Genomic DNA, 13,467 nt, shown 5'->3' with positions numbered 1-13,467 from the left:
AAATTTCCTCAAAGAGGTAGCTTAGCCAGCACATTTTTGGGATGTTAGATTCAAAGATGTGAAAGCCTGAGGTAAAATTGTCCAAACTCCACACAACAGAGTAACCGGACTGGGACTTGAACCTAAAACTCTAGTAACTTTCAGGCAGTAGTGCTAACCCCAGCGCCTCTAAGTTAAAGGCAGCCTTTCCGAAATTTAAGACACGAATGCTTCATAGTGGCACTTGGAGGATTTGTATTTGGTGAGGTATCTAGATTTGCAGGGCTGTATCAAAACAGTATGTAGAAGGTGAAAAACAGTTCAGTCCCCGGATGGATCTGCTACTACAAAGTGCAGGATAAGAAATAAGAAACTCTGTTTTTACTAAACCCATCCATGTGGAGCTTTTTTAGGATTTCTCTGGCTGTGCACACTGAGGGCTTACTTTTGTAAATGTGGCATCACCCAACGCCAAGTTATTACTCAAAAATGTGTCCCTGAGGCCATGCTTCACTCCGGGAGATGGCAGAGCATTTGTCCTCATTTTTTTCATCTGGAAGGGCAGGCTTTAATTTAGACATCAAGCTAAACAAGATTATCTGTCATACTAGAAAGCTTTAAAGTCCCAAAGCTGACCTCTTGCCTCAGTGACTCCTGGTGGGCCACACTCCTCCCTTTGAGAGAAGAAGTTGAGGCTGGAGGAAAAGGCAGGATAAATGCTTGGTTGAAATGTTTAAAAAGAGCAAACTCTGTATTAACTTTCTTTTATCGTTTTTCAGGCTTGCAGTCTCTCATTCTTCTTGATCTCAGCCATAACTCCCTGACTGAGTTTCCTACTTATTTACCACCATCCATCCAGCAGCTGTATCTGTCCAACAACTCACTGACAGCTCTCCCTGGCAATTGCCTCATAAACTTCAAGAACCTACAATATCTTCGCCTCAGCCACAACAAGCTGACCAATGACGGGCTGCCCAGCACCGTCTTCAACACGTCTGCCATTGTGGAGATGGATCTGTCCTACAACCAGCTAACCTCCATCCCCATGGTCCACGAGAGCCTGCAGTATCTATTCCTGGAGGCCAATATCATTGAAGGTGAGGCGATTTATTTTGGTATTGAGAAAACAACTTTAAAAAGTTTGTCTGACACAAACTTTAGTTCAGTAAATAAAAAAAAAAAACCTGTAAGGTACAGGGTGAGCCAGAAAGAAGTACCACATTTCAAACGCTACAAGATAAAATAAATTCCATTATGACACAAGAAAGGGTATACAAAATAGATTTTTTTCACTGTGTTTTAAAAATGATGTCTATAAGGTGGTGGCCATCATTACCAATACACTCTTCGAGATGATTTCTGAACAGTTGCATGACTCGTTCAGCCATTTCAAGGGGAATAGTGGTGATTTTTCAAGGTTTTGCGGCCAGGGTGTGTATACCTTCGATCTGAGATCCCACAAGAAGAAACCGCATGAAGCGAGATCAGACGAATGTGAAGGCCACCTGACATCGCCGCACAGGGGTATCAGCGTCCCCGGAAGCATCTCCCAAATGAGCTATGAGCTGTTGCTCCATCCAGTTGAAACCAGAGACCACGTCCATTTCTTCCAGGGCCGCAAAAAGTTCTCCAGCATTTCAATGTTCTGTTCTGAAGTGACAGTGACCGTGGTTCCCTCCTCCTCAAAAAAGTAAAGGCTTACAATGCCAAATTCTGCAATGGCACACCAAACTTTAACACGCTCACTGTGCAGATGTCTGTGATGAAGTTCATGAGGGTTCATTTCAGTCTAATAGCAAAAGTTTTGCTTATTTACGCAACCATTCAAATGGAAATGTCCCTCATCTCTGCACATGGCAAACGAACTGGTGATGCCTCATCTGGAGTACTGTGTGCAGTTTTGGTCTCCAGGCCTCAAAAAGGACAAAGCGGCACTAGAAAAGGTCAAGAGAAGAGTGACTAGGCTCATTCCAGGGCTACAGGGAATGAATTATGAGGAAAGATTTAAAGAGCTGAGCCTTTTTTACGATTAAGATTAAGAGGAGACATGATTGAAGTGTTTAAAATTATGAAGGAAATTGCCTCAGTGGATTGAGTCAGTTACTTTAAAATGAGTTCAACAAGATCACAGGGACACAGTCAGAAACTTGTCAAGGGGAAATTTCGCATATACAGGAAGTTTTTCTTCACACAGTGAACCATAGGCTCATGGAAAAAGTTACTAAGTAATGTGGTAGACTGTAGGTCATTCAAGGCATTCAAAAATGAACCTGATGGCATTTGTGGGGATTTCAGTAGTTAGGAATGGCAAGCTTTGTTGGACTCACCTAAACTTTTCTAAAAAGTTCAATTGCTGAGGATCCTCAGGGCAGCTGGCTATGATGAGCCACTGCTGTTTTTTGCACTCACTCCTAGTAAGGAATTTCTGGATATCATACTACTTTATCATTGCCACTATTCTTCATATGTAAAGCATTCATATTCCATTATTTTTATAAGATGACTTTTTGCCCTGAGGCCCTCTACTGCACTCTGAAGTGTTTCTGCTTCTTATCAGGTTACAGCCAGTAGTTTGTAGAACATTTACCAGTGCAAAGGCGGTTCTCCAACTTGTAGTGATCCACAAAGAAATGGGCCACGCATGGATGACTGGCTGACTGGAGTGTAGGTGCTATACTGTTAAGGACTTACGGCTCTGCCTTACACGCGGTGTACTTTTTCTGTTTCATAGTTACCAGGGAGGACATTCTCTGCACCTCACTAACACCATTTTCAACAAGCATGAAAATGTAATCAAAATTTCCAAAGACTGCATGCCTTGTATCAGATCATGGAAAAACTGAAAAGATTCCCACAGGAGGCCCCCCTACTTCCCTCCTTCGGTGGGCCTGGATGGAAGAGAAAAGGAAAAGTTTTTCTTCCACTTGCTTGTCTTGCTCTCTTATTTGCCCTCTCTGTGTTTCCTTCTGCACAAAACTCTGAGAATATAAAAGCCTACAGGTCACAAGGGACTCGGCCAGATGTTTGTATTTGCACTAAGTGGTACAAACCCACGAGTGCTTGCTGGTGTGCAGATGGGCTGAGCAGACAAGTAAAGTATTGTCAAGCTCCACATATAATCAGAGAATCTCCTGGAATTTCTGGAGACACTGGCAAAAGTGAACAATACAATAGAACTATTTGTATGGAACAAAGCTTAATAAAAAGTTTGTTCTGACAAACCCAGAGTTCATGCATGAATGCTAAGCCACCCGAGGAAAGAACGGCAATATAATGAGACCAGAAGGGTAGTTTCAGTTATGCTAGGAGAGAATTGTTTATTTTTGTCAGTTGAATGAAAGAAAGAAAGAAACTTTCAGGACTTGTGTGGAAATGGGGTGAAGCAGGAATTCAAAACTAATGTCATGAATAATACTTATTAATCAATAAACTTCCTAGAAAGTGCAGTAAACAGCCACATAAATGAAATCAAAATTTGGTGTGACCACCCTGTCTTCTCTTAGGTTCACTGTCATGTAGTTTCTGAAGTTCATCACGTGGTCTCCTCTTGAAGAACTTGCTCCTGCTCCACTGCACAGACTTTGGCTTTCTTACTTGTAATCCCAGACAGGCTCAATAAGGCTATGTAGACCACAACATCTACAGAAGGGTTCCCTGTTCCTCTTTTCACTGATGATAGTTTTTTATGGAGTTGGTTGTGTGTTTGGGGGTTATTGCAATGCTGCAAAATGAAGCTGATGCCTCTCTGAAGAATAAGAATCTGCCTGAACATCTAAGCAGTGAGGGAAGACATTAGTTTTGATCAAATCACCAACTCATTTTGTGGAAATGCACCCACAAAACCACCAGAAACCTCCACCATGCTACACCGTTGCCTGTAGACATTCATCTATGTACTTCTGTCCAGTGGTTTCCTGGACAAACTGCTTTCAGTAAAAGCTGCAAATTTTAAAATTTGACTCAATAGTCCAGAGCGCCTGCTGCCATTTTTCTGTGCCTCAGCCCGTCATTGTGTTTTTGTGCATAGGTGAGTCGTTTGACTTCATTTCCTCTGAGAAATGGCTTTGTTCGCTACAACTCTTAAAGACCACTTCTGATAAAACTTCTCCAGCCTCTAGATACAGTGTTTCCCAACCTCGGTCCTGTGGCCCCCTTGTGACTTTGGATATTTTGTTCCAACCAGATTTCTAATCAGTGACAACACCTGATAACGCTGATCTCATTTAATTAGCTGCTATTTTTTTTTTCTCTTATTCAACATTCAGAAAAGCTTAGCAGCATGATTTTTACATTTATAAGATAGTTAGAAATATTTCTGATTTTGCTATAATGCTTAACTCTCTTTTGTTGATTTCATTATACTTTGGCCTTTCTCTGTGCAGTTTTTCCCCTTCGTTGTATCTTAATAATGACAATTAAAAACAAGCAGAGCAGACTCACAGGCAAACAACACTGAATAATCAAAAGCCACTACTTTAGAGTCAGACCCACTAATTAGTAAATAATGAATTAATTGAACAATTAGAAGACCTAGAAAAGTAGAATGAAAATCAAGATGAAAATACTGTTAAAAGAAAAAAATACATTATTCCTATATAACTGCTTGGTACATTTTAATTTGTTTTTTTTTTAGCAAACTTAGTTTTCTAATTTCTATATTGTTCCCTAAACACAGAACTTGAGAAATATCAGTTCACTTAATTAGCCCAGGAGTTCAATTAAAAACAGAAGCTGGTTGGAACAAAAACCTGCAGCCACAGGGGTTCACCAGGACTGAGTTTGGGAAACACTGCCCTAGAAGGTTGTTTTAAGTTCCCAGTGATTTCCACCAGTTCTAAGCTGAAAGCATTGCTGGACATCTTCTGATGCTGAAGGGAAGTAAACTGGATGTATTTCTTGTTTGGTTCACTCAGTTTCTGTTGCTGATTACTACGTTTCCAGTTCTTAGCCGTGTCTGTTCATTTGTGCTTCTCCTGAAGAGTTTGAACAGCACATCTAAAAAATACCTGTCTGGTTGGGAGAGACCTTGCTGATGCAGGACAACCACTTTGTGTCTCGTTGCTACATTCACTTTTGCCATAGTGTAGCATTTGCAGTGTGATCTGTAACAGCACTCCAAAGCCAAGACACAATTGCACAGACACAGTCCCGGGTTTGTTTCTTTTATTCAAGACCTTGTGCAGGCTTTTCTCTAGCAAGGCAAAACTACTGTATGTGGCAGTAGAATGATTTTCTTTTCCTTGTTGTCCAACTTCCACTCCCAACTCCAGTTCGGCATGTGAAGTTGAGGACCCAGAAGTAATTCCAGTTTCTGAAACTCATCTTTGGGAAGCACTTGAGGGTCAGGCAAAAATGTAAACCTTGACCTCCCAAAAGCTCCCCCTGGTGGCCCCCTTAGAACCCAACAGGACAGTCCAACTCCCAAGCTGTCCTGCTGGTGACCATACCAAGGTTTGTCATAAGGAAAGCTGCCACCTAGCATATGGTAGAACAACTTGCACAGAGGAGGCAGTCTCCCTCTGCCCCATGTTTGTGGCCTCCTCTCTGCGAAAGGGACTATTACTTATCCCACCCGGGATGGCCCATGCATTTTGTCTGATGTGTTGGCATTTCAGCAACATTCAAGATTTGTATCCACTATTGATGGCATGCACCATTTTGGTGTATCTATGTTCTGTATCCTTCATGTTGGCCTCCCAGCAAGATACAGGAGTGGAGTCCATCCCAGCTGGGACGTCGGTCCATCCATTACAGCAGTTTTACCGGCACATGTTCAGCAACCTCACCTTTTTAGTCTGGTTGCCCCTGCCCAGTTTTCTTTCCTCTGCACAGCTGTTTGTGTTTCAGTTAGTCAGTTTGGCTCAGCCTAGACATGATGTCACTGATCATCTGCACCTGTTTGTTAGATTTGCTCAATCAAGCACTGGGCTAAATGCCTGCATCTCACATGCTTTAACTAGACAGTGATCTATTACTAGGTTAGTTTCTTTCTTTAAGGACATTCCATTACCTTATTGTACTGCTTCACTCTTTGAAAAAGGAATGTTAGGAGCATAAACATAAAAAATAAAACAACCATCTGAGATAAAATTTTGAACTATCTGAAGCGTCTAAGACTTTTGCACAGTATTGTATATGGTTGCCACTCAATTGAAGGGCACAATTAGATTAGCACTGATGTATGTATATTGTAAGGGGAAATTGAAGAAAATCCATTTATGTACAGCAAGAATGTACAAACATAATACAGATATAGAAACCAGGATGGGAAGAGAACCCAGGTCCCTGGAGATGTGAGCAACTTCAGCCACTGCTGTCCAGTAAAACCAATCCTGAATTCACTCTTGATCATTACAGATTGCCAAGTAAAAGCTGTGAGACTGCTGCATCATCATCATCATCATCATAGCAGATCAAGGCTTACTTCCCCTCTTGATGGGACTTTGATATATAAACAACAACAAATACATTTATTTATATAGAATATTTTCATACAAATTACATAGCTGAAGAAAGAAAATATAAAAATAAGGTTAGGCAATACTAAGTAACAAAGAATAAAGTAAGGTCTGATGGTCAGGAGGACAGAAAAAAAGGGCTGGAGAAAAAAAAACAAAATCTGCAGGAGTTCCAAGGCCACAAGACCACCCAGCCCCCACTAGGCATTCTACCTAACATAAATGACCTTATGGTTTTCAGGCTTCACATGGAAGAAATTTGATGACGATGGTCATGTGGACCTCTGGCCTTCAATCCATCAATGTAGGAACTGCATGCTGCTTTGATCAGGTGGTACTGGTGCAGTTCGCCACCACAGAAAACCAGAAAAAGAACAGCAGAGAAAGTAGGGTATGGCTAGTATGGATTGTGGAGCCATGAAATAAACGATAACTGAATGCATGTAGAAAATATCAGGGTTACACTAAAATGAACCCATGAGAAAGCTATGTTAAAGTAATGTGTTTTTAGCAGTTTTTTAAAGTGCTCTACCGTATTAGCCTGGCGAATTCCTATTGGCAGGCTATTCCAGATTTTAGGTTCATAACAGCAGAAGGCCGCCTCACCACTTCTTTTAAGTTTAGCTCATGGAATTCTAAGCAGACACTCATTTGAAGATCTAAGGTTACAATTTGGAGTGTAAGGTGAAATATAAGATGGAGGGAGATTATGTAAGGCTTTGTAAACCATAAGAAGTATTTTAAAGTCAATTCCAAATGACACAGGTAACCAGTGTAGTGGGGAGATGTGCTCAGATTTTCTTTTTCTAGTTAAGATTCTGGCAGCTGTATTCTGCACTAGTTGCAATTGATTGTTATCTTCAAATAAAGTTATTAGAACATTAAAAATTATTTTGAAGGGAACAGGCTGTTCAGCCCCACAAAGCTCCTCAGTGTTATTCACCCAATTTCTCCAATATAACACGGAGTTAACTTTTGGGGGTATGTGAAATGCCAGTCTCTACCATGTTGCATGGTAATAAGTCTGTGGGAAGAAAAACTTGATAACATAGATAAACCTTAACAAGTTTCGATACTAAGCGGACGGCAGTGAAACCTCCCCCATGGAGCCCAACACTAAAATAGGTAGAAATAAAAATAAAATTAGAATAAAATATAAAAATAAAAATTCAATAGAATAAATATCAAAACATTTCTGTTTTCCTTTGTCATGCTGTCTGTTTAGTACACAAGTACCCAAGTTTCTATCTATATATTGTGTTCATGCTGAAGAACTCATTTTAAAGTAACAGCTGGGATCCACTGTACTAAAACTATTCACAATTTTATCAAATTTAATCATGTCACCTCTTTGCCTCTGTTTGATTAAACTGAAATGGGTGAACTCTTTGAATCTCTTCTCAGAGGCTCATACCCCGTAGAAACCTTCCATTTTCTATGGACTCTATTACTGCAATGCCTTTTTCGTAGTGTGGAGCCAGACACTGTACTTAGTACTCCAGGACGGGCCTCACTATTATATTAAATAAATTAACCATAATCTCCATTGACTTGTACTTCACAGATCGTGATGTTTAATCTAACATTCTGTTAGCCACTGTGCTTGTTTCTGTAAACCAGGGGTCCTCAATCGCAGTCGTGGTGGGCTGCAGTGGCTGCAGGTTTTTGCTCCTACCCAATTGCTTAATAAGATGCACTTACTGCTCAAGTAACACTTTTGCTTCACTTTAGTTAACTTGCTCGTTAAGATTTTGAACCCTTATTGCTTATTTATGTCTTAAACAGCTGTATTCTAGGTTTTCAATTGCTCCTAATTATCAATAACATGCAAATGACAAAAGAGACCAGAATTTCTCCATTTAGCTTGTTACCATTTACACCTCTGTGTGTATTTATCATGCACTGTTGGGTTTAATTAAATACTTGGAAGGAAAGTGAAGAGAAAAAAGTGAAGGACTGAGAATTACTCATCCATTTAGGCTTCATATCCTTTGGACGATATCCTTAGAAAGGGGAAGAAAGTCTAGGATATGAGAAATACCTGACATCTCTTTCTAATTAAGCAGCCGGGTTAGAACAAAAACCTGCGGCCCTCCAGGACTGTGATTGAGGACCCCTGCTGTAAACTGTGTGGAGGTAGATATTGATGAGTCCATTTTGATTCCCAGGTCCTTCTCATAAGCAGCACTTTCAAATTTTAAACCTCCCATTTCCTATTCAGATCTAACGTGTTTACTTTACTGATGGGTGGCACGGTGGTGTGGTGGTAGCGCTGCTGCCTTGCTGTAAGGAGACCAGGGTTTGTATCCCGGGCCCCCCTGCGTGTAGTTTTAATGTTTTCTCCATGTCTTTGTGGGTTTCCTCCCACAGTCCAAAGACATGCAGGTTAGGTGGGTTGACGATAATAAGTTGGCCATAGTGTATGGTTGGAGTGTGTGTGTGTATGTTTGCCCTGTGTTGGACTAGTGCCTTGTCCAGGGTTTGGTCCTGCCTTGCGCCCTATGCTATCTGGGGCCCCCTGCCACCCTGTTCAGGATTAAGCAGGTTAGAAAATCACTGACTTACATTACATTTCATGAGCTTGCTTACCTGTAGTTATTCTCCATTATTTGCCCGCCCATCTAGTTTGGTATCATCTGCAAACTTAACTAGTTTGCTACTTACATTGTTATTAAAAGCACATGTTCATGACATCTGCAAGTTCCACTTTGTTTGTTTCATAATTGCTTAGCTTTTCCAAGTTCTTGAGTTTTGGTACTCAAAGGCACATATTTGTGTGCCAGGTGCTGATGGACTCTCCACTTCAAGCAGCTCCTTCAATCTCTGCCTCTGACTCCTTGCGTAATACAAAGGAATTCTCCTAAACTCACAGTCCTACATGTGTGAAAATCCAAAAATAAAATGGTTAGAAAACAAAAATATTTTAATGAAAAGTACATGGACCTACAGAACCGGGGTAAATAACACACTCCATCTTTCTGTCTGTTCCTCACAGCGTTCAACACAAGCAGCTTCTGCCGGACAGTGGGACCAGTCAACTTCTCCAAGATGAAGCTCCTCCGCCTGGATGGGAACAGACTTTCATACAGCCAACTGCCCTCTGACTGGGTGCTGTGCCTCCGGGTATTGAGAGACATCTACATCTAGTACCTCCTTAGTTCATCTCCAGTAAAGTGGTTGCTTCTTCTTTCTTTGAATTTTTTGCTGTGTCCCTGGCAGCCATGTGTTATTTTGCTGTAATACTGTATTTGTGTTCAAACCCACTTTCAATTACTGCAATAGTAATTCCAAAAACTATCCATTTATCCATTGGCTGAATTTATTTCAACATGGAGTCATAGAAAGGTGAAGCCTATCCCTGCAGCTTCAGGTATAAGGCAGGAGCTAGGCCTGGATGGCATGCCAGTCTACTTCAGGGCACCTTCATGGACAACAACACAATAACTCAAATTTAGGCCAATGTTTCTGTAAATTTAGCCCACAGAAACTTCCACAATGCTGGGATTAGACACCGTCTTCATCATCTGATGCACACCACATGAGTTATAAGATGTGCTTTTGGATGGGAAAGGTTAGATTAGAAGCGGCCGGTGTCTTCTCTTCATTCTACTATTGACAATTTGGAAGTGATTAGAGTGAACAAAAGCCCCTGTTTATTGGATGTCTGGGTGGCTTCTGCATGCTCTCCCTGAAGGTGTGTGGCTTCCCTCCAAAAGACAGTGGGACTGGGAGTGAGTCCTGACTGCCATCATCAACTTCTGCCCCAAGTGACCCCAACCAGGAGGACAAGTGACATGCAGATGGCCTTTTTACAACAAGGCTTTTTTTCTCATCTGTAGCCTGCTTTAGCTCTCTGGTATTTTTCTGTGTAAATGGTTTACAGAGATCTGACCTTTGGACCTGTGAGTAGGTGAAAGCAGAAAAACTCTGCTTCAGAATAAAGTGTCCAGCAGTCTCAGTGCCTGTTGAAAATAAAGCCAAAGGGGTACCCACCAGATGTCCTTCTGTACCTCATTGAGAACAGCTGTGCTGCCGTGTAAGGGTTTCCAGGTTACACGCCACACGTATTCTTAACAATTCACAAGCCCGCCTTCATCTCCTAGTGGGCAACAGCAGCTGGGCTTTTAAAGAAGAGTAAGACCTGGAATGTTCTCCGATTAAATAGCTGGAAAATGACTTCCAGAGTTTAAAGTCTTTCTTCTCAGATCCTGTGTCTGCAATCATGGCTGCCGTCTTCTCTCTAAGCAACTAGAAACGTAATAACGGCAAATCTGTGACATGTTCAAAGGTTGCAAGCATTTCGAACAAAAGAATCAAAAAACTAATTCTTCCCAGCTGCTTGATAAAAAAAAAGCTCAGGAGGCAAAAAAGTAAATGCTTTTAATCGGCAGTGTTACACAGGATAAAAGAAAATCAATCACTGTTAGACTTTAGCCTTATGAATCATTTTTACAAGCAGTTAGCTCATGATTGAGAGAGAAAAATATTTGGATCTTGCAAGTGACGTAGTGCCATCTCCTCCTGTTCCTTCCAACAGCAAATAGTTAATTTGACTGTGGGTATGTGAACAAATACAATTGTATTTCTCCAATGTGTATGGTTCCTTTTAAATAAAGAAAAAAAAATTTCGGTGTTTTGATCCAACATTTTTATATGTTTAAAAAAGCAAAAATGATCAGTCATAATGTGACTAACATTCTGATACAACATTCTCTAATCATGGCAGAGGAGAGTCTTCTTCTTCGTTTGGTTGCTCCCATTAGGGATTGCCACAGCGGATCATCTTCTTCCATATCTTTCTGTCCTCTGCATCTTGTTTTGTTACACCCATCACCTGCATGTCTTCTCTCACCACATCCATAAACCTTCGCTTAGGCCTTCCTCTTCCCTGGCAGCTCTATCCTTAGCATCCTTCTCCCAATATACTCAGCATCTCTCCTCTGCACATGTCCAAACCAATGCAATCTCGCCTCTCTGACTTTGTCTCCAAACTGTCCAACTTAAGCTGACCCTCTAATGTGCTCATTTCTAATCCTGTCCATCCTTGTCACACCCAATGCAAATCTTAGCCAGGACGGGCTCTATTCAATAAGGACGCGCACAAAAAGGCGAGCTTCAAAAGGGCAACCTCAATTGGGCGCGGCAGATAAAGGCCCGCGTAAATAAAGGCGAGCTTCAAAAGGGCGACCTCAATTGAGTGCGGCGAATAAAAGCCTTCGTAGATAATTTAGTTCAAATGGCTCTGGAATATGTGAAGAACAACAAAGGTGCAGATCTACTCGTAGTCAAAGGCTACACATTCAGAAAGGAGAAAACTATCAACGGGAAACACATCTGGAAATGGATGTTTTAATATTCTTGCTTTCGCCTTTTTATACGTTCAATCATTGCCTTTATCTAATAAATTTTCTGTAATAATTTTGTTGTGTTTGCCTTTATTCGCTGCTCCCAATTGAGGTCGCCCTTTTGAAGCTCGCCTTTATTTACGCTCCCTTATTGAAGGATGCTGCCGAGACGCGAGTGCCTCCTCCAGACCACGAGGGGGCGACCGCCCTGGTGGTTTTGGGGACCATGGGTGCAGAGCTTGGAAGCTCAACCCTGTAGGGGCCCATGGTCACCGCCAAGGGGGCGCCCTGATGCCTTTGGAGCCCTGGACCTCGGCACTTCCACCACACCCGGCGACCGGGGATACCTGGAGTGCTTCCAGGTGCGCAGCCACCACCACCACCACACTGGGGAGTGCCAGTGGAAGATTGCCAGGAGGCACCTGGAGCACATCCGGGTGTGTATAAAAGGGGCCGCCTCCCTCCATTCGATGGCTGGAGTTGGGTGAGGAGAAGGACAGAACTTGTGAGGAGAGGAGAGGCAAAGAGGCTGCCTGAAGAAAGAAAGAGGCAGTGTGAGGCCAGGACTTTGGGGGAGTTTGTGGGTTGTGTGGCACTTATTATTGTAAATATTAGTATAAATAAACGTGTGGTGCTTTTCAACATGTCTACTTGTCTGTGTCCTGGGCTAGTTCCACAATATATATATATCACATTTCCTACAAAACCTAAATAATAAATAACATAGTCATACTGTGCTACTCAGCACAATAATCACAGATCACAGTTGCATTTTTTTGATATTTGTAACAGGGCTCCTGGCTCCCACTGCATCCCTCAGTTGTTTTATAATCTAGTGATAATGGACATATGTGATTTCTTCTGTGCTTTTTCTCCACTTTTGTTTCTATAAGAAGCTGTTTCAGGTAATGTAAGTTGGGCTGTTTCACTTTATGCAGCTGCTATAGTTACTTTCAAATCCTTCACCTTCAATCTTCTCCTGATTAACTTAGCTCTGCTCCTTTACAGATTCATGCCCTCAGCAATCATGACCTGATACGTCAGAAGACCTGCTCTACACTGTACTACTCTCTTGTTCATCGTTTGTCTCCCCAAGCCTGATTCTGAGTATCCCTCTGACAAAGGGGACCCTGTTCTGACAAGGCATTTCTTTTCTTACCTCTCTAAACCTATAAATACCTACACTAACTAAAAAGCAACAAAATAGAAATGCAGTTGTAGTGAAAGTATATACTATAGATACAGTTAGGTCCATAAATATTTGGACAGAGACAACTTTTTTTCTAATTTTGGTTCTGTACAATACCATAATGAATTTTAAATGAAACCACTCAGATGCAGTTGAAGTTCAGACTTTCGGCTTTAATTCAGTGGGTTGAACAAAACGATTGCATTAAAATGTGAAGGAACTAAAGTATTTTTTTTAACACAATCACTTCATTTCAGGGGCTCAAAAGTAATTGAACAATTGACTCAATGGGTATTTCATGGACAGGTGTGTTCAAGTTCATCATTATGTCCTTATCAATTAAGCAGATAAAAGGCCTGGAGTTGATTTGAGGTGTGGTGCTTGCATGTGGAAGATTTTGCTGTGGACAGACAACATGCGGTCAAAGGAGCTCTCCATGCAGGTGAAAGAAGCCATCCTTAAGCTGCAAAAACAGAAAAAACACATCCGAGAAATT

At 41.5% G+C, this 13,467-nt stretch overlaps 1 protein-coding gene across 1 annotated transcript in view; it reads left to right on the top strand.

Moving 5' to 3' along the window:
* The window catches only part of zgc:113307 (uncharacterized protein LOC553753 homolog), a 37,180-nt gene extending 26,114 nt beyond the window's left edge, over window positions 1–11,066 (top strand). Inside the window, exons 3-4 of the mRNA XM_039749178.1 lie at window positions 759–1,076; window positions 9,433–11,066. Of these exons, the coding sequence (XP_039605112.1) occupies window positions 759–1,076; window positions 9,433–9,584 (470 nt within the window). The 3' untranslated portion in view covers window positions 9,585–11,066. The remainder of the gene's footprint in view (window positions 1–758; window positions 1,077–9,432) is intronic.
* Window positions 11,067–13,467: the final 2,401 nt, after the last annotated feature.

The sequence above is a fragment of the Polypterus senegalus genome, chromosome 3 (assembly GCF_016835505.1).
Source record: "Polypterus senegalus isolate Bchr_013 chromosome 3, ASM1683550v1, whole genome shotgun sequence".
NCBI classification, from domain to species: domain Eukaryota; kingdom Metazoa; phylum Chordata; class Cladistia; order Polypteriformes; family Polypteridae; genus Polypterus; species Polypterus senegalus.
This window is presented reverse-complemented; position numbering and strand designations above follow the sequence as displayed.